The sequence below is a fragment of the Trematomus bernacchii genome, unplaced genomic scaffold (assembly GCF_902827165.1).
Source record: "Trematomus bernacchii unplaced genomic scaffold, fTreBer1.1, whole genome shotgun sequence".
In the NCBI taxonomy this organism is placed as follows: domain Eukaryota; kingdom Metazoa; phylum Chordata; class Actinopteri; order Perciformes; family Nototheniidae; genus Trematomus; species Trematomus bernacchii.
Genome location: NW_022987605.1, coordinates 2353894 through 2374576, shown reverse-complemented (window position 1 = coordinate 2374576; position 20683 = coordinate 2353894). Strand labels below are relative to the sequence as shown.

At 40.3% G+C, this 20683-nt stretch overlaps 1 protein-coding gene across 7 annotated transcripts in view; it reads right to left on the bottom strand.

The window, feature by feature from the left end:
- ehbp1l1a (EH domain binding protein 1-like 1a) overlaps positions 1–20683 on the bottom strand; it is a 50537-nt gene that overhangs the window by 17612 nt on the left and 12242 nt on the right. For 2 of the 7 annotated variants that reach the window (XR_004555907.1, XM_034130831.1), the window contains exons 2-17: positions 19734–19791; positions 18297–18392; positions 17637–17690; positions 17345–17523; positions 16607–16746; positions 15554–15622; positions 14700–14924; positions 12541–12708; positions 10089–10289; positions 9833–9973; positions 8767–8991; positions 8540–8599; positions 8347–8452; positions 5563–6006; positions 688–4167; positions 530–595 (exon numbers count right to left, since the gene is read on the bottom strand). Coding sequence is in view for 3 of the 7 variants with exons in the window: in XM_034130831.1 (XP_033986722.1) it covers positions 530–595; positions 688–4167; positions 5563–6006; positions 8347–8452; positions 8540–8599; positions 8767–8991; positions 9833–9973; positions 10089–10289; positions 12541–12708; positions 14700–14924; positions 15554–15622; positions 16607–16746; positions 17345–17523; positions 17637–17690; positions 18297–18392; positions 19734–19791 (5712 nt within the window). In the remaining 4 variants the exon portion in view is untranslated. Of the gene's footprint in view, positions 1–529; positions 596–675; positions 4168–5562; positions 6007–8346; positions 8453–8539; positions 8600–8766; positions 8992–9832; positions 9974–10088; positions 10290–12540; positions 12709–14699; positions 14925–15553; positions 15623–16606; positions 16747–17344; positions 17524–17636; positions 17691–18296; positions 18393–19733; positions 19792–20683 lie in introns of those variants that run through there. The other 5 variants (XR_004555910.1, XM_034130833.1, XR_004555909.1 and 2 more) reach the window with 4 other exon arrangements.

The window sequence follows — 20683 nt, the reverse complement described above, 5'->3', positions numbered from 1 at the left end:
TTACTGCCATTATAGTTTTTGTCAAACCATGTTGCTCACTAGCACTACTGCTACAACTTCAGTGGACATTATAACGACTAACCATGCAACAAACAACAATACACCAATATCAAACTGACAAGAGCAGAGGCTGTGTATTAGCCTCTCACACAGTTACCCTCTATCAGAATATCTAACACACCCTTGATCCACAGTGTCATAAGGTTTAGGAATGATGTCCAATGACTCTACTGGCAAAGTTGTATGTAGAGTATTTGACTCTTCTAAGGGTATGATACCATGACCCTTCACGCTCACTACAGCAGTTTCTACTTCTTTACATTAATATCTGTTTTTCTTGAATATGCTTTTGACCTCTGGGACTGAAACAATACAAGTAACAAGAGGAAAAAACGGTATAATGTAAACCACAGAATTACTCAAAGTATGACACACAACAAATGCACATTTTGCAGTCAGATTGTGTTGAGATAAGGCAATGCATTATGCATCACATCATTGCATCACAGTGCAAGCCAAGGCAACCCACCTCTTCCTAACACTCAAGATAAGTGGCATGTCAGGAGTGGAGTGCCACATTCTGCAATGCACATTTCTGAAAAAGACATTTGAAAAGGCAAATGTTTCAAAAACTAACCCGCTGACATCACAGAGAGAACTCCAACTTCAAATCTCCATCTCACTCACCCTATTTCTTCTTCTTCCTTAATCGGTATCCAAAAGCCCCGTTCATCTTTATGTCCCTCCAAAGTTGAGCAAACATCAGATTTCGTTTTCTTTGTGTCAAAATCTAATCTAGTTGGACTGGCATCATCCCATAATATGTTACTCCCATTAACTATGAAGGATTGCTGGTGCACTTGAATTTCTGAATTTGATGCTGGTAAATCCTCAACAATGGCCTTGATAGGACAGGTTGATGACTCAATCTCCATTCTTTGCTGTTCTTTCAGTGAAAGCTTACAAGTCATGAGGTTTGTCCTCTGCTTTACACTTATCTTAGTTCCTGGCCAACCCTGTTCTGAATGATGCACATGTGTTGATGGTACCCCAAGAACAGAAGCTTTCTTTGGGCAAGATGGCACAATATTTATCATATTTGCTAGGCGGTTTACGCCAGGTGGTGGAACTGGTGTGAAGCCAGAACTGAGAGACATTTTTGTAAGAGGACGTTTAAGAGGAACGCTTGCCATTATTATATCTTTGTTAGAACTATCTGTGGTGTAAAGATCCCCTGGCGTCTTAATTGTCACCACTGGCCATCCCACTACTTTAGAATCAGAAATAATTGAAACTCTTGAGGCGAAACCAATGATACGTGACTGTTGTGGGCAACATGACAGCAACTGTAACATTTCTGGATGTTTTTCCACAATGTCATCAACAGCTTTGGGTCGTGGAGCAGATGGAAACCCAGGGTTCAGGGCTTGTCGTGGACATGATGGAAGCATACTCAGCATTATTGATTTGTCCCTATATGACATTTCGTTGACAGGTAAATCTTGCTGGACAACTCCATGCCTTCTATTGAATGTGTTTTCCCAAACTACATCCTTATCCATATACCAGCCATCAGAGTCCTTTGCAATATTCTTTGCAGGTAGACCTGAAATGTTACTGTGTTTTGGAAAAGTGGCCAAGGATTTTAACATACTGGGAGCTTCTTTCCTCACAACTTTCCCTGGTCTCTTTAAAGCCTTTGAGGGAATCCCAGGTATACATGAATGTTTCGGACAGGGTGGCAACATTGATACCATAATTCTTAACAACACCTTTTCTTTGAAATGCATTTTATGGTCATTTATTACTGACAGTCTACCTGGCTTCCTTAATGGTTTTTCCCAAATTGGGCTTTTGTCTACACTCCATTCTGCCTCACTGTAGAGTAGAGAGGGTATTCCACGAACCCTAGAATGTCTTGGATAAGTAGGTAGCAGATTTATCATATTTGGTATATCTGCCAACACTTGACATGGCACTGATGGAAAACCTGGTAAACAGGCTGTCTGTGGGCAGGAGGGCAATATTGATACCATATTTATGAGTGTATCTCTATCAGAATAGAACATATTAACATCCTGTAAATCTAACATTGCTGCAGATAATTTCTTAGCGAGTAGCAGTGGCTTACTTTCCATTGGCCACCCTAATTTTTTGCCGGTGTCTCTGCTTGGCATTCCAGAAATTCTAGATTCCTTTGCACAACTAGGCAATACATTCACCATAGTTGTACCATCTGCTAATGTCAGAGCAGAGGGAAACCCAAGCACCCTAGCATTCTCAGGGCAAGAGGGTAACATTGCACTCATACTTTGAGTAGTGTTCTTATCAAAACACAAAACTGAATTCAGAATGTGCACTTCCTTTTTGATGAATGGATTCTCGCACTGTAAACCTTTATCCGCAAACCATTCATTGCAAGTGGACAAACCAAGTTTTTGTCCAGTTTTTGAAGGCCAACCAGGGACCCTACTTTGTATGGGACATGAAGGCATTACGTTAACCATACTGGGTTTTTGTTGTGGAGCAGAGGGTAAGCCAACAACGTTGGCTTTTTGTGGGCAGCTTCTCAACATAGCTACCATATCTTTAGGAATTTCTTTTGGTATCCACTGCTCAATGTAAGTTGGTGTTATTTTCTCTGGTTTTCTGTTAATGAATCGTTTCATGGCACGCCAATCTTTGTTCTCAGAATTGTTTTGATCTTTAGATGGCATACCAACAGTTTGTGTCTGTTTAGGGCATATAGGTGCAAGGTTAACAATACTTGGTAAACACTTCTTGGGTGCTGTGGGCATACCTACAAGGCAAGTTCTCGACGGGCATGAGGGCAACATATCTACCATATGTTTAAAATGTTCTTTATCCTCATATGACTTTCCCTGAACCAGAACAGTATAACCTCTCAATGGTCTGTCTAAGATACATTCCCTCAAAATATGCCATGTATCACTATATACCATAGATCTGTGATTACTTGGCATACCTACAATCATTGACTGCTTGGGGCATGTTGGGAGAAGACTGGCCATACTTGGAGTATTTGAAACATTTTGCAGACGTGCAGATGGAAACCCTGGAACACTGGCCCTAGTACAACATGTTGGCAACATAGCCACCATGGCTTTAGTATCACCCACAGATTTTTCCTGAACACATGACATTTGCGAAATAAATGCTTCTTTTATCTGCAATGGTTTCTTCCATAGAGAACATCTGTCCCAAACCATATCTTCATATCTAGTCGCTGATCCAGCAGCAGCTAAACCTGGAATGCTGCACGCTCTGGGACATATAGGTAAAAGGCAAGTCATATTTGGCTCACGTTTTAAAGCAGATGGGAATCCAGGAATACTTGCAGACCTGGGGCAGGTCGGAGTTAAGTCCACCATACTTGCAATCCCTGCACTACCCCCATAAAAGGAACTAACATAATCTGAAGACAGGGGTGAAGGAAGTCTGTTTATGGGTAACTCCTTAAACAATGACCTGCAATCAGCAGGCCAAGTAATAACTTGCGACTGATGAACAGACGGCATGCCAGGAATCTTGGAATATTGTGGGCAGCTTGAGTGTAATTTAATGATACTTGCCACTGTTCCTTCAATCTGAACTTTAGGTTGTATAGTGGACGGCGAATGAGGAATAGAAAACCCTGTTGTACACAATGGACCAACGTCCACCTTAGATATGTACACACACTTTTCCTCTACACTGACTACAGGGTTTGGTACCACATGTCCCCCCATAATACTGCTATCTTTTTCAGACACTGGTCTTTCATTGGTTGACCTCACATCATTTTCAGTTCTGCCATTTGCCATACAATGTTCTGGGTCCAAACCATGTGCATCAAAGCTTTTTTTGTAGGATGATGCCAAATCTACTTTAAAATCTTCTTTTTGTTTTAATAAATTGTCTGTTGTGGCCTGCTGTGCTGAGACCTTGTCTGAAACAGTCCTGTTGCAGATAGTGGTCTGGTCCATGACGGGTATTGGAACAGGGCTTTTTTTTTTTGGGTTTCTTTTTGGCTTCTTATTCTTTTGGTTTTTTACAATGGAGCAGTCTCCAGACTGAACATCAGGTGTTTTGTTCATAACCATTGGAGAAGAAGCAGAACTGGCATCTCTGAGACAAGATGACACTGAGGCAGACGTTCTTTCATTTCTGAAGGAACAAAGTATACCAAAGATTGTTGTCAAATGGCTGGTGTTCTTTTTAGAAAGTCTGTTTACATCTTTATATACTTTTGCATTGCAACTAAACTTAACACAAAAAGTAAGGACATTTGTGTTTTGTAGATTATTTCTTTGTTGTAACAATGCTTCTTGGCAATAAATCTTATACCGTTGGAAAGCCTGTTTTCTTACATTTCAAATTATGCCACATTTGTGAGGAACATGCATTTGTGGGATGAGCAGCAGAGCTGAGTATGTGGGGTGCGCCCATGGAAAATGTGACAAATATCCTCTGCCAATGCCAAACAGCAGCCACTCTCCGGTCTCGTACGGCTGCCAGGAGAACTGCCATGACTGCCTTCACCTTCAGGCCCACTCGCACTGAAACTTCAACATGTGGAGGAACATTATGTTCAGAGTACTGGAACCTCAACATGTGGAGGAACATTATGTTCAGAGCACTGGAACCTCAACATGTGGAGGAACATTATGTTCAGAGCACTGGAACCTCAACATGTGGAGGAACATTATGTTCAGAGCACTGGAACCTCAACATGTGGAGGAACATTATGTTCAGAGCACTGGAACCTCAACATGTGGAGGAACATTATGTTCAGAGCACTGGAACCTCAACATGTGGAGGAACATTATGTTCAGCGATGAGTCCAGATTCTGCCTACGGCACATGGATGGTAGGGTCACAGTGTGGAGAAGACGTGGAGAACGCCTTGCTGATTGCTGCACCAATAGACTAGGAGGGGAGAGGATGGGATGGCCTGCAGTCCTGACCTCAACCCTATTGAACACTTGTGGGATCATCTTGGGCGTGCTGTCCAGAGTGACCAACACAACCACGTTGGCTGACTTGGGACAAATGCTGGTTGAAGAATGGGATGCCATCCCACAGCAGTGTGTGACCAGGCTGGTGACAGCATGAGGAGGAGAGGCTGTTGTGGCTGTGTTTGGTTCTTCCACACGCTACTGAGGCTGCTTGTTAAATTAATCAATTATTAATAAATACATTGTTGCCAATAAGTCTTGTTTCATCAGACTTTAATCATCCAATCCACCAAACAACACCAAACAAGAGTCAACAGAAAAAAGCTGTTTGGCATTGGCAGAGGAGATTTGTCCCATTTTCCATGGGCGCACCCCACATACTCAGCTCTGCTGCTCATCCCACAAATGCATGTTCCTCACAAATGTGGCACCGTTTGAAAGGTAAGAAAACAGGCTTTCCAATGGTATAAGATTGTTTGCCAAAAAGCATTGATACCACAATGAAATAATCTACCAAACACAAATGTCCTTACTTTTTGTGTTAAGTTTATTAATACTGAACTGAGATGCATGTTCAAGGCAATACAATGGGTATTTAACTTACCCCAAATCCATAGTTACAGCTTCTTTTTTAAGAGTCACTTCTATTGCTTTTGTGTCAGAGGTTGCAGCAGTTTGAGGGAAGTGCAACAAAGCTCCCTGGAGTGATCTGGAAGTAGGTTGGGGGTTGGTAGGAGTAAACGGTACATTTTTAACCAGCTCTGGTTGGGCTATTGGATTCCCTAACTGAATGGATATCTTGGACTTCTTGTGACTTCTTGGGTTATCCAGGACCTCCCTGACTGAAGCAGATGTGTTCACTTGAGGATCAGGGTATTGCTTAGGTGCAGTAAGGGAGGGAGGTACTGTTGGCTGGATTTGTGGTAATTTCATTGTTGGCAATGATTCTGTTTGATCCATCTTTGTTGTTGGCATCTCAAAATAGTTAAGCCCTGGGGTTACGGGCATGCTGGGGCTAAGTGGCTGTAGTGAGGCCATGCTCTCAGGTCTGAGGGACAAACAAATGAAGATCTGAGTTATGTTGTTACGTCATCAGGAAGGTCCCCACGGCAGTAATGCACTCCATATCCAGGCCATGTATAATCACAGAATTCCACTGAAGCGAACAAGCAAATTAGCAATGTGACGTGGAACCACAGAAGGAATGGCCACTTCTTGCTAGGCAGCAATTTTGAAAAGTATAACGTTCACTCAAAATGCACTGCCAGATCACTTGCTTCATCAACATGACTTTGACTGGGGTGCTCTCCTTTATTTTTTAACGTTTAAAGAATGCTTTTTAAAAATCGCATAAACTATGTTATTTCACATGCAACTGAACAAGCAGCGTAATAACACATCTTTTGTATGTTTTGAAACAAAGCCAAAATATAGAAGCAGCTCAACAGAGAGAATCAAGGTCTTGCTTCATCAGATTTACAGTGAAAATAACAAGATATTTAAAAAAAGATATGATGTAAAATAAATGTTTATATCTCGTTTTTAATGCTATATATTTGAGCTTAGCATACTTCTTATTTTCTGTCTTGTTGCCGTCTGAGGTTAATAGAGTTTTCTATATAACGTAACAGAGTTCTCTAGTTAACGTTATCGAGTTTGAGACAAAATTATTTGTAAGATTCCCAGAATTGCTTTCAAACCAAACAAATGAGGAGTGTGTTTGTGTGGGATTAAGTGTCTTATGCCAAAACTGCAAATCCAAGCCTGACCAATTAATGGCAAATACATGCCAAAACATGCTACACTACATTAGCTACCTCTTTTAGCTACCTTTTGCTAATTCTGTTAAATGGAACTGAATTAGCATTTTACAATCTATTTACTTCAGAAAATATATGTGGCTCTTCCCAAGCCAATTACTTAATTTGGTTCTACCATTTTTGCACTGCTCAGGTAACATAGAAGCTTTTCAACTAATGTGCATGCTTACATATCATTTAATACAAACCTGCACACGCAAATAATGATTTGTAAACCTTTCCATAGTGGAGGGAGTCATTTGATTCAATTATCAAAAACATTCCTTTGCTTTAATCTCATTATTTACTATCTCCTCAAGTTTACAATATGTTATCTGTATAATCTTTTGTTTGTATAAATATCAGGTCTGCTTTGGCAGTCCCAGGTACCATACTGCCCTGAACAAAGTCTTTTGTGCTTAACTTTCATTATGATGAAGGTTGTAGACCATATTTCACCAGAAATGACTGGAATACATCAAGACTAATAATCTCTAACCTCATATAAACCCAGCCTAGCTCAACCTTAGATTCAGAGCCATTGTGTGTCAGACAAAGCATCAAAAGCTTGAAACTGAGTCTCATATTCCTGTAACACTGCAATCTGCAAAAGATGATAACCACTTAGTGCAAACTTTAGCTTCCACATAGAACCAAGTTAATACGTTTGTCTGTGTAGGGTCAAGCAAAAAAGAACCCGTGTTAAGATAGAAAAATGTTTATAAAAAATAACCATTTCTCTCAACATACAGCCAGTGATTATCTCCTATATCCCATAGTTGCCAAATGTAAGTATGGAATAGATATATATATCATACAAGACATTATCATTGTTGGTAGTTGGTAGCAATAACATGCAGTGCAATTAGCGTTAAATGGAAATCATATTACTAAAAGAAGAATCTACCCCAAATGCTCGAACATTGTTAAATACACATGGCAGCAATCTGCTTTGTACTTCTCCAGGATCAATACAAGAAATGCCAAATAGTTGTCAGGCAAGACAAAGAAAAGTCTCATTGATCAGCGGAATGGCATCACCGGTTGTTTAGTTAAGCTTCACACATTGAAATGAATAAATGTTGCACACCGTTGGAAGGAAACAACCAGTCAATGGCTTTTACATCCTTTATTTATGTTTGGGTTTGTCCCTTCCCTGTAGGGTTTGTGTGCATGTAAATGGTCTGCAAAGGCTACAATCCCTGTGTTCCCTCCAGAGGGAGTTTCTCTCTAGGTTAAAGGGGGCCCTAATATTGTTGCTCTTGGGGTTTCACAAAATCCTGCCTGTTAAGACATTTTCTGATAAATAATTTTGAAGAGGCTCCAAAATGTTAGACACAACAATGCCAAATTGAGATACTTCTACTAGCCCTATCCCAATGTTCTCAATCAAACTGCTACTTCCAATGTCTCAAATAAACAACCCTGCTCAACTATTTACATATGCAACCCGTACAAAACATCCAACATTTTGAAAACAAGTGTTGGAGTATCAGAGGGTGGATTATTCCTTTACAGCCATGCCAACCACACCAAATGTTCAAAACAACACCAAACCAGATAAAAAGCAACCTTTTATATGAACTCACCCTGCTGATGCCTTAACAACCTCGAATCCAAATTGTGCGTCTCTTTTCCGCTCTGAAGCCCTGGAAGACTCGGTCCTAAAGCCAGGCGGCAATCTGGGATCAGGGGCTGAACAACATAAAGGGATTTTTGTTTGAGTTAAAAAGCTGTGTAGTCCATAAAAACGTATTCTACTCAATGTGTGTTCAAGCTCACTTGTAGGTGTTGTAGACTGGTTGTCCTCTTCGTTTAACGTACTCAACTGTCTTTTGAATTCTGAAATCAAAAGAAAACATCGAAGAGAGATTACACACAAAAAGCTTGATGTTGAAATGCGACCATGCTCTGCTCTGCTTTTATGAGGGAAACCAGCAGGGGGAGACATGTGCTCATATATTGCTGAGGTTTAGTCACTCAGTGTAGCATCCCTTTTGATTTTGTACCTGCATCTTGGTCACTGTGAGAAGGTATGGCAGTTTGGGAAATATGAGGCTGAGAAGGAGGAGAAGGAGGAGGAGGCCCAAAGGATATGAGAGCAGAAGGAGGACTGAGAGGAGGTAAGGGCGTCTGCAGTGCAGCAGGGACCTGGGGTCTCCTGGACGGAACAAATGCAGAGCCTCCCTGGAGTGTCTGCTCTGAAGAAGGACCAGGGTGCACAGAGACTGAAGCTGACAGAGAGGAACACATGGGAAAGAGGAAGGAGGAAAAGGATAGAGGGAATTGAAGATGGAATATAAATGACACATAACTAAAGTATATTTAGATAAATAAGTTCAGCAAGCATTTTCTCCTGTGTTGTCAGTCACTTAGCTCAGTGAGTAACTAGCAAAGAGACGACAACAGGTAGTGCAGAACATGAAAACATGTCCAAGGAAGCAGCACAAGAGAAATGGAAAAAGCATGGGATGGGGATGGATGAAATGGATGACTTTTGCTTACCCCTCTATAAAGAAACTCTTTAAAGAAAGAACATTTGAACCTTTGCAGACCACTTAAAAGCCTACAGCAGAATAGGACCTCTTTAATATTTCTCCTTAACTCAGTAGTTTCCTAAAACAGCAGGCCACTAAAGCTTTTAACAAACTTTCAACTGAATCAAATAGTCCAATTGTATGGGACTATTTTCAGCTGCGGATTGATCCAACTTTGGTGTTCTAGTGAGTATTTAAGGCAGCAGGAAATTGTATGTGGAATTGAGTCAAAAGGAAAATACAGCATGTGAAAAAATCTAAATCCAATGAGAGTCATGACCAAATCTTGACCTGTTGAAATCCACTTGGGCACTGTTTGATTAGATCAAATAAGCAGTGAATCTAAATGAATCTCAACTCATTCTATCTAAAGTCCGACTGATGAATTAAAGCACCATATAAATACGTAAATAACATGTTAGCACAGGAGAGGAGGAACTGGGTTTAGATAAGGAAAGAGGAAATGAATGACACACAGGTAGAGCAGGGAGGGTGAGGCTGGATAACAGTGTGGTCTGGGTTAAAGGTGGAGCATTACATGGCGTCTCTATCGGCTTTTTCTGTAGCACTGCAGGCTTTCCAGGGTCATTGGCAGAGAGATGCAGGAACTTAGGAGAAATGGCAGGTTGTGCTAGAGGAGCCTGAGATTTAGGAGGCCTCCATTCACTCTGCCAGGAAGCTGGGAAGAGAAGGGAAGAGAAAGGAAAAACATGGAGGGATGAAGGGAGAAACAGAAGTGACAGGTATTTGAATTGGAAGGTGGGAGCTAGCCTCTGACAGGACCCTCCCTGTACCTGTCTCAGGGGCCGAGGGCAGGCTGGTGGGCCGGGTGAGGCCAGAGCCCGGCTCCCCCACTGAGAGGGGGCGAGCTTTAGGGTTTCTGGGAGCAGGAGGCAGAGGAGGTAGAGGAGGTAGAGGAGGACAGGAACTGAGAGGAGCTGAAGATGAAGCGAAGGAGGAGAACGGAGAAGAAAAGGAAGGGACACTGGGACAGGCTGAGAAAGCAAGACAAATGAAATAAAGACAGAATAATCATTTGTAATTTAATAAATACAAATAAGTGTTCAAGTCCCTGTTAATTGATTGTATTAAAAATGCACTTAAAGGGGACCTATCATGCAAAATGCACTTTTGTACGTCTTTTATACATGAATATGTGTCCCCGGTGTTCCAGGGAACTCACCAAGTGTCAGAAAACACAACCCTCTCTATTTTCCTCCATACCCAAATCTCTAAAAAAGGGGCTGCAACGGATCTGATAAAAACTGATCCAGATTTGAACACTGTCCTGACGTCAGGACAGTGGCGCTACGGCTATTGGGCCAACTCCACCAATCAGGAGGAGACAGCCACGGCCATTGCCGTTCGAAAGCGCTGGAGACGCTGTAGTACATATGCCAGGCCTGTAGATGGTGCTGTTCTCATAGAATCTGCCCTTGCAAAAACAGAGCTAACATTTTTCAAATTGAGCAAAATGAGGCATGGCTAAAATGCATGATCTGTTTGGTATTTTGAAAAAAAAAAAGTATAAATATGCCTTATATAGGCAGGGGTGCACATAACTTTTTTAGTGAGTTACTCAGATGAGTACCAAGAGACAGCGTTTGGTACTCACCCCACACGAAGCGTGGTCCTCCTCAGTGTCTCCTTCACTGTCCTCAATTTACACTTCTTGCATGCTAGATGATGAAGATGATGAAGATGCACCTCCCTGTCTCTTTTTAAGCCTCGGATTTGCTTTCTCCAAAACTTGTTGCCAAAACTGTGAAGTCCTTGCATTTCCTGAGGCCAAGTTGAAGGATCAAATACTAAGAAATGATCACATGACTTGAAGTCATATCTGATTTCAAATGTGGGAAGTAACAAAGCACACTTATTTACTCAAGTACAATTTTGAGATACTTGTAGTTGACTTGAGTATTTCTATTTTATGCTACTTTGTACTTCTACTTTTACTCCACTACATGTATTTAATACCTTTAGTTACTTTACAGATGTGGATGAATGATGTGAAATATAATCAAGTGTTAAATCAGACTTTAGTTCCACCTGGAGTAAATTCACAAGCTACCCTGTAGTATACAAAGTCATTCAAACTAGCTGCACCTTTACCAGCTTTGAGAACACTTTCATGATCAATCATTATAAAACATATCATATATATTATTCTGAAATGGACCAATCTGCACAATGAATACTTTTACTGTCGCTACTTTCACTATATTTTGATAATACTTTTCTAATTTTACTTGAGTAACATTTTGAATGCAGGACTTTTACTGTAACTGAGTATTCCTACACAAGATCTGAGTACTTCTTCCACCTCTGTCTGATTTCAAACTCTTCCATAACACCCTGAGTAAGTTTGCAGCTGTGTGTTTCACTCCACTTTGGTGTAAATAAAACTGCAGCAGCTTGACCACAGAGCGTGAACGTTGTGATCAGATGATTTTGCGCAGTTCTCCAGTGTGTGCGCGGGGCACAGAATGTGCACAGGGGAGTCTCCCACCGCAGCCAGTTGGCGGACTTTTGGCACAATTCTGTTGTTTATACCGACGTTAACCCTGTCTGTGCACACGGCGACCAACTCTGTCGTCCAGTCATCTAAGCCTGTGCCTCCTGGAAAGCTTCACAGGTCCGTCGGTTATGTCCTGCGCGGCTCACCCAGCTCCAGTTCAATCAGTCATAGAAAGATTTTTTGCAGGGAGCGAAACGGCAACGTAGCTGCTTAATGTCTTTGGGTTTTTTGACATGCCTAGTAGTTTACTCCATTGAGTGTTGACAAGAAACACGTGTAGACGAAATATGTGTTTTGTTTTGATGTTTTGAGGTACGCAAAGGCGCGTAGTGACACAAGTGACGTTACGCAATTCAGATTTGTGCCGCGCATGCGTACCTGCGTACCAGTTATGTGCACCCCTGAATATAGGTATGGTCCTACACTATATTATTCAAATATAGCATGATAGGTCCACTTTAAATGAATGTCATAGCAGCGTAAAATGGGCAAAGATGTACATGGGTGTCATGTCTCCATCACAGCATATATACCTGTGACAGATCAAAGCTGAATGAATGGTATATCTTTAAATATGAGCTTATGTCCATCTTCTCTATTGAATGGGAATGCAGCATCAGGCCGAAAAGCTCATTAAGACCACTGAACAGCACCATATGTATACCGTCATTTGAATAGTCTTGTCGATTAGAAACCAATCACATTCTTTGTATTGAATGATGTAATACCTGTTTGGGAGGTACCAGGGAGAGTGGGAGTATGTAGAGATGGATCAGAGGGTGGGGAAGAGAGGAAAGAGGTGGCTTTAGGAGGGGTGAAGGTAAAAGCTTCCAGGCCCTCAGCTGGAGTGGAGCCACTGTGGAAGCTGTGGGGCCTCCGCGGAGCTGAAATGGGCACTGAAGAGATAGCAGACAGGAAGTGGTGGAAGTGAGAGGAAAGGGGAGAGAGGGAAGACAAACGCAAAGACAGGAAGAGGAAAGGACATCACTCAGTGTTGAAAAGTGAAGCCACAATGTGGGCAAGCTTTCCCTGACAAACCACTTCTCTAAAACAACCACAAATGGAGCCACCGGTCTTTACTGGCCTTACAGCAGAGGTGGAAGAAGTACTCTCTACTTCTCTAATTAAGTGAAAGTAGCAATACTGCAGTGTAAAGATACTCAGTTAGAAGTGAAAGTCCTCTATTCAGAATGTGATTTACGTAAAAGTCAAAAAGTATTTGAATTCAAAAATACTTTAAATAAAAGAACCTGCTATGGAAAGCCCCAGATATTGTTTTCATAATTTTTTTAAATGTATTACAATTATTGGTGCAATAATGTGTTCATCGCTTCAATGTTGCATTTGGTTAAGGTGGGTTTATGAATTACTTTATACACTACTGTGTAGCCTAACCTATAATAATATATAATGTGTGTTGATTTATATTTTGTATTAATAACCTAAATCTGGAAAGTAACTAGTAACTAAATCTGTAAAATAAAAGTAGACAACATTTGCCTACAAAATATAGTATTAAATAGAATAATGTAAAAATACTTAAGTATATTTTTACTTAAGTACAGTACTTGAGTGAATGTCTTTATTTACATTACACCACTGCCTTACAGTGTGTGGATGGTGATGGAGACCAGTTAAAAGACGGAGGAATTTCTACACACACATTGTCAGCGAGAGGCCATTGTCACTACAATGTGGTTACTCATGGAGACAATGACTGGAGGATGAAAGACTCAAATTGAGGGCATTCCAACTTATCAGCCCGGCAGGACACTCAAATTACAACATATTACATTACTCCAGATCACATGTTTTAAATTCATGGACTTTCTATTCATTTGATTCCATCAACCCAGGTATATATATTAAATGACACTGATTTCTGTATGTGGTGAAGAATCCAGATCTGATTCAATCTGATTTTAGGCCAGTTCCAAGTCTAAATCAAAAACAAACTAAAGTCCCACGAGCTGAACTACAGGACCAGCCAGTTACAATAATGTCAGTGTCAAGCTCAAAGAAATACATTCATATTAGGGCTGCTCAATTCATCGTATTTTAATCGCAATTACGATTTTGGCTTGCAACGATTATGAAAACAACATAATCGAAATAAAACGATTATTGATTTTTTTTTAAATTATTATTATTATTGATTTCTTTTGTTTTTCAGTTGAATTATACTTAAAGTTCAGGGTAATCAACTGTTAAAAACATACAGTTTAAAACCTTTTTTTCAATAAATGGATGTTTTCAAAGTAAATGGATAATCGTTTTTAATAATCGTGATATCAATTATTGACCCAAATAATCGAGATTATGATTTTTGCCATAATCGAGCAGCCCTAATTCATATTGCTGTTTTTATCGTAACATCAATTCAAACTCAATAATGTCAATTTAACGTGATGTCCTTTTAGCTGCTGGAAAGCCCCTAATGTGGAAAACCTGTGCTTAAAGTGTTGAATTATTGACAGCAAATGGAAGCAACTAGTTACAAATTAATTAGAAACTGGATTCAGTTTAAAAACATCAGCAATGAATGACTGGATATGAACATTTGAACTACAGTATGTACATGGAACCGATGCTGAGAAACGTTATCAAATATATATATATATATATCTAATATTCCTGGAAACCATACACACTGAAAAAACGGAAACGTTGACTTTAATTTAGGTTCAACTTAATATTATGGCTTTCAACTAACCTAATACAGTTATGTGAAATGTGTTGACGTAATACATCAAATTAAAGTCAACGGTTCAGGTTTTTTCAGTGCAGAGTGGTAGGAATTAAATTCCACAAGTAACAGAGAAGTGTAGGACCATCAAATCTGACCCTGAGTGACCACACAGGATGAGGAATATCAGGTAACCGATACCTGATCCGGCAGCGGGCTGGAAGATTTTGGGAAGTGCAGGAGGGTGAGCACGAGTAAAGGCTGGCAGTGAGTAGGCATAGTGGGAGGGCCGGGCCTGGGGGCCAGTGCTCGGTGGTCGGATGCATAGAGAGGATGGAACGGGGGGGTCTGGGGGTTTGGGCAGAGGAGGCTGAGATGGGGCTGAGATGGTGGAGGAAATGCCAGAGGTCGCTTTCCAATCCATCTCTGAGGATGAGCAGAATGGAAGGACAGGGTGAAGAGAAAAGATGGAAAGAGGGATTCAATGAGGAAAATAAGAAAAAGGAGGATGGGCAGAGCAGTTGAACACAGAATGCAGATAGATGAAAGTGGAGATGTAGGAATGAGTTGTACAGCATATTTGCGGAAACACACGAGAAGGTGAGGAAGTGAAAAGGGGAAGAGCAGTGAGATGGACAGTGATAGTGGGTATGTGTTTATTGTTGGCTTTTCTGGCAAACATGAATATGTTTTTAATATAAACATATTAAATAAATTAAACGGATGCTTAAAGGGGCCCTACCATGCTTTCTTGTAGTGTGCATGATGAATTAAGATGTCTTTTGTGCATGTAAATGGTCAAATCCCTGTGTTCCCTACAGGGGGAGTTTCCAACACATTGTACGTGATAGGCTAAGGGGTGGTACATCTGTAAGAGGTTGACCAATCACAACAGAGCCGACCAGCTAACCAATCAGAGCAGAGACATGTCCCAGTAGAGACACTAAACACTGATATTAAGTTGAACATTAGCATAATAGGGCCCCTTTAAGATGAAACAAAGTGCAATTTGGCAATCGGAAGGTGGTACAGTGGATCCGTGGACACACAGTTACCTGCAGGACCTGATTCCATTGCAGGCCTCCAAGCCAAATCATGTACTCTCATGAAAGAAGAAGCAGAGGCTGTTAGAGGAAGAAGGAACAGGAGACATACAGATTATGTGAAAAGGGAAATGAGTTTTGAACATAGGAAACAAAAGGGTAAGCAGCTGGAGAGGAAACAATTGAAAGAGATATATAAAAGGTGAAAGGGAGATCCTTTCCTGACTCCTTAAAGTTAATAGAGATGACGGCAAACATTGTAGTGTGGAAGCTGCAAATTACAGTGCACACATTCCCCTGCTTAATCTACAGCAACACTTTGTTTGAAACAGATTCATTTGGAAGCATGTGCAGGTTATAGCCGGTGTCCACAGGCTTGGGCTATGTGTTGAAAAAAGCAATAATGAGGCCTGCATCAGACTAGGGAAGGCATAGTGTTTAACCAAACAGACACCAGAAGTACCTTTTGAGAAAGGTTCCTTGAGCATTCAGTCATAAAAGAGCATGACAAATATAAGACTGATGGGTCGAGTAGTATGTGAGATTAGTTGCCAACAGACAGATGGACTGACAGAAAACACACGCACATCCAAGACCGAACAAATGATCTAACAGGCAAGTGGGGACTCAAATCTGGTCTTTTAACAAGGCAGGATACCATGTCATAGACAAAGAAATTGTATGGGTCTTGGAATTTCATTAGAGAGTAGAGAGCGCACAAAAAGAGTTTTTACAGTAGGCAGTTAGAAAGCTGGAGGTGTGTACATTAATACAAATAAGCAATAGAAACATTGGGTGAAAGCTTCTCATTTTGAGCCAGGACTGAGCGATGCTTCCCAGGTTATAATTATAAGCTTTGACAGCGGCAGATTTAATCAGCTGTGGCTTAATAACCCTTGTCAAGATTGTATACTCAAAAGGGTATAATGTGGTTTCCTCCATCAGATCGCGTCACTCCTGTTTCAAGAGTTGCTTCCTTCCGTTTATATCTCATTCAGCTCATATCAGTACTTATATCTCATCAACTTTAAGTCGTCGAATTAGGACCTTCACTATCAGTCTCACCAGTGACATGAGAAGCCGGTCCGAAGCTGGCCCTCCTCTCCTCGCCACCTTCATCATCACTGTCTGCAAAGTCATCCAGGTTTCCAATGTCACTCTGTTTCATGCTCAACAGACTGGCCAGACTCTGCATGTCCTCATCTCTGTGGAGAGCAGAACAAAACATTAGATGACTCTCGGAATCTTGCCAAGTATATTTGTCTAACATCCAGTCAGAATATGTCTTAAAACTTGATGTAAGACATACTAACTTAAGAAGTAACAATGCAGTGAGATATAGGGTCTTGTTTTAAACAATGCATCTGAATTATCTTGTTAAGTCAAAGACTCTTGAAAACATCTTACTTTGAGTTATTTCTCAGATGGAACAAGGTTTGTTTTACATTTATATTGGAAAATCACCGACAGTAACATCAGAAAACAGAAAGCTTTTAAGGCTTGTTTTGTAACACAACATTTATTGATTCTGGTAAATATAGTTCAAAATAAGTTTTCCCAGGTAATGGCAAGATATTTATTATGTAAATATCCCGTCTTATTTCAAGAAATCTTTCCAAACACATTTTCCATTGTTCTATTGGCAGGTTTTTTAACTTGTTTTTGGAGCAGCATTTTTTCAGTGTAAGGAAAATCCAAATCAGTATTAATATTTTAAAAGATTTATTTAAATTCCGGGATACAATTTGACAATGACTGCTTTCAGTAGATGGTATTAGATATGCTTCCGAGTTGATGACTTACGTGGCTTTGCCCTCTTTGAGGAAGATGCAGGACAGGTTCAGTTTCAGAGTGGCCTCCACCACTTTGACGGACATCGGTTTGAGCTTCAGCGTCACATCGTACTGGGCCGGCGTGGCACTGGCAAACTTCTTCATGTTGACGTCTGCCGATGCCAACACCTTCCTACGGCCTTTTGTCTCCTGTAAATAAAACCAATGAGAAGAAAGTTCAACACAGAAACATTTTCCTTCCTTAGTATTATGTTCTGATTAAAAGTGAATTCAATGAGAAAACCCTGATCCTGCAGACTCACATTTTCAATGACAAAAGTCCAGTCCTTGTCCTCAAACTCCTCTGCAGTAGGTTCCTGTTGACAAACAAATAAAACACACATTTCCCATCAGTAATCCAAAAATGTATAAACTGCTACCAGGGATGGAAGAAGTATTCAGATTTTTGACTGGAGTAAAAGTAGCGATACTCAATTGTAACAATACTCTGATACATATACAATTCCTGCATTCAAAGTCTTACTTAAGTAAAAGTACAAAAGTATCGGCAAAATGTACTTGAAGTACCAAAAGTAAAAGTACTCGTTATGCATAACGGCCAATTTCAGACTCATATATATTACATTTTCATATAATGATAATTGAAGCATTAATGTGCTCATCACAGCTGGTAAAGGTGGAGCTCATTTTGCTTTAAATAGTGCTGCTGGATATCTAATGTCAAAGTTTATTGAAGAATGTATTTATTTGTTGTATTAGTAATAATCTGAATCTGAAAAGTAAATATTAATTAAAGGAGTCAGATAAATATAGTGGAGTAAAAATCACAATACTGGTTGCCACAATGTAGTGTAATAGAAGTATAAAGTAGCATAACATGGAAATACTCAAGTAAAGTACTAGTATTAGGTACTTAGTTATATTAAACGACTGAATGCTACTCCTTTGATTCAGCCTCTTACCTTGAAGAGTGTGACGTTGATGTCCAAACTCTCTGGAACCTGCCACAGCACCGTGCCTCTGTAGGGGTTTTTGATCCCGGGCTGCCAGCTGTGGAGCTGAGGAACAGAACACAGACACAAAGGACTCAGTCTCTACAGCTGCTTCAGTGTCCTCCGGACTGCACTGAGACACGTTGCAGTAATATTACCATTAAAGAGGTTCAAATTCATATTATTGCTTTCAGCTAACCTACTGTAATACAGTAATGTGAAATCTGTTGACATAACACATTTAATTAAAGTCAACGTTTTTCAGTCGGTATTTAAGCATTTGCAGAGCTCACTTTAAATACAAAGGTTTAAACTCTTGGAACCATGCAAACAAGAACACATTTCATCAAATGTTCACTCGTTATCGAATGATATCAACAGGCCATTATTGGGGGCTTATATTTAGGGCTGGCTCAGGCTAGTCTTGAACCAGCCCCTAGTTATTCTGCAAGGCTTAGACTGTCGGGGGGCTTTGACTGTATTCAGTCATGTCCACCTCTTTTTGCACTTATGTCCAAAAATGTATGTTAGTAACTATTCCTTTTATACATAAACACATGCATTTTTCTAACATTTGGACTGTTAATATAGCAAATTCATTATCTTTTTAATCTATAAACTCAACATCAATTTCAGGTCTGTCCAGGAGAGGGGTCCCTCCTCTGTTGCTCTCCTTTCATTTTTCCCTGTCAATAGTGCGGGGGTCTACAGAGGGTGCCATATGCTGATCAAATTGTGATTGATTGATTTGAGGTAATATGGCCCTACTCTACCTCCTAGTTGGCTCAGTAGGAAATGATAATCTATTGGTAAACTGTGTCGCTGCCAGGAGGTTCTTAACTGTTAGCCGGTGACCTGCAGTAGCTGTATTCATTATGATGGAAGCAACAGAAGAAGTCATTACTGATGTCAATTAGCTAGTAGCTATCTAGTACAAAGCATCTTTTTTTAGACTAATGGATTATTGCACAATCATTGTTATGGAATAAACTTAACGTAATGTAAAAATGACACAATTTGGTTATAGAGGAGGTCATGGTGGATGACTGGTCGAACAAAAAACTGATGTTAGTGTCCTTTGTGAAACCTAAAGCCATCACAATTCTACTTCTAATTAACCATAGTACTTATTTGAACCCAAACCACCATTTTTTATTAAACCAAGAAATACGTAACAAGTTATATTTAAATTCACAACGCTGACCACGTGTTTAAACCGTTTCACTTTCACAGCGTGTGCCGGGTCGGTGCAGATTGGCCCATATGAAGCATTATAATGGTGGTGATAACAACCCATGACAGCTATGTAATGGGCTCATAACATTCAAAATGAAGGACATTTGAACCAATATGAGCCCTGTGAGATCATTTGAATTCCTCTCATGTGGTTATTCTCTGCTTCCTCACCTTCGTGCCGTGACGTCTGTTTCTCCTGATCCACACCACTCTCAGTTTGTCTGGTTGCCTGTAATCACAGAAGAGCACAAATACCATTTTAGTGTTTTCCAAGTGTTCCTTAAATCACCTTTTTTCCATACACCAAGGTAGAGTTTCCTTTCACTTTGACTGCTGTGCAAATAAATTGTAAATGTTAATGGTAAAGGAATGCATTTATATAGCGCTTGTACAGTCTTTAAATAAAGTTCTATAGTAAAAAGTGACTAGACAAGACTGGGCTTGTTACTGACCTCACTCTCTTGTTCACTCCTTTCACTATTCTATACATATTTAATATTGAATAGTTCACTTTTTAGTGGGCAAGAATATTGACACATGTGACTTCTTTGATTCATAATAATTGTAGGGCTATCACTGATACTGCTTGTAAGTAAAAAGCAGTGGACATGCTATAAATAGTACTTTTTCTTGAATTGTGGTACAAACATTTCTATAAATCTGACAGTTATTGGCAGCCGCTGAGAATGTTCACTCTAAATATAATTTGGTCTAATAACATAGTATGAGCAAGAGCACACGCCCCAGGAGATGAGGGTCTATTGTCAAAAGAGAGACACACACACACACACACACACACACACACACACACACACACACACACACACACACACACACACACACACACACACACACACACACACACACACACACACACACACACACACACACACACACACACACACACACACACACACACACACACACACACACACACACACACACACACACACACACACACACACACACACACACACACAGAGAGAACAAGTCTTCTGAGGATAAACAGCTCAGAGTGAATGTTGGGATGTGAAAACGAGAAGGAGTAAGGGGAAGACTATCACTGCAAACATACTACACATTATGACTCCAGGGGCTGAAACCTCCCCCTTACATAATCC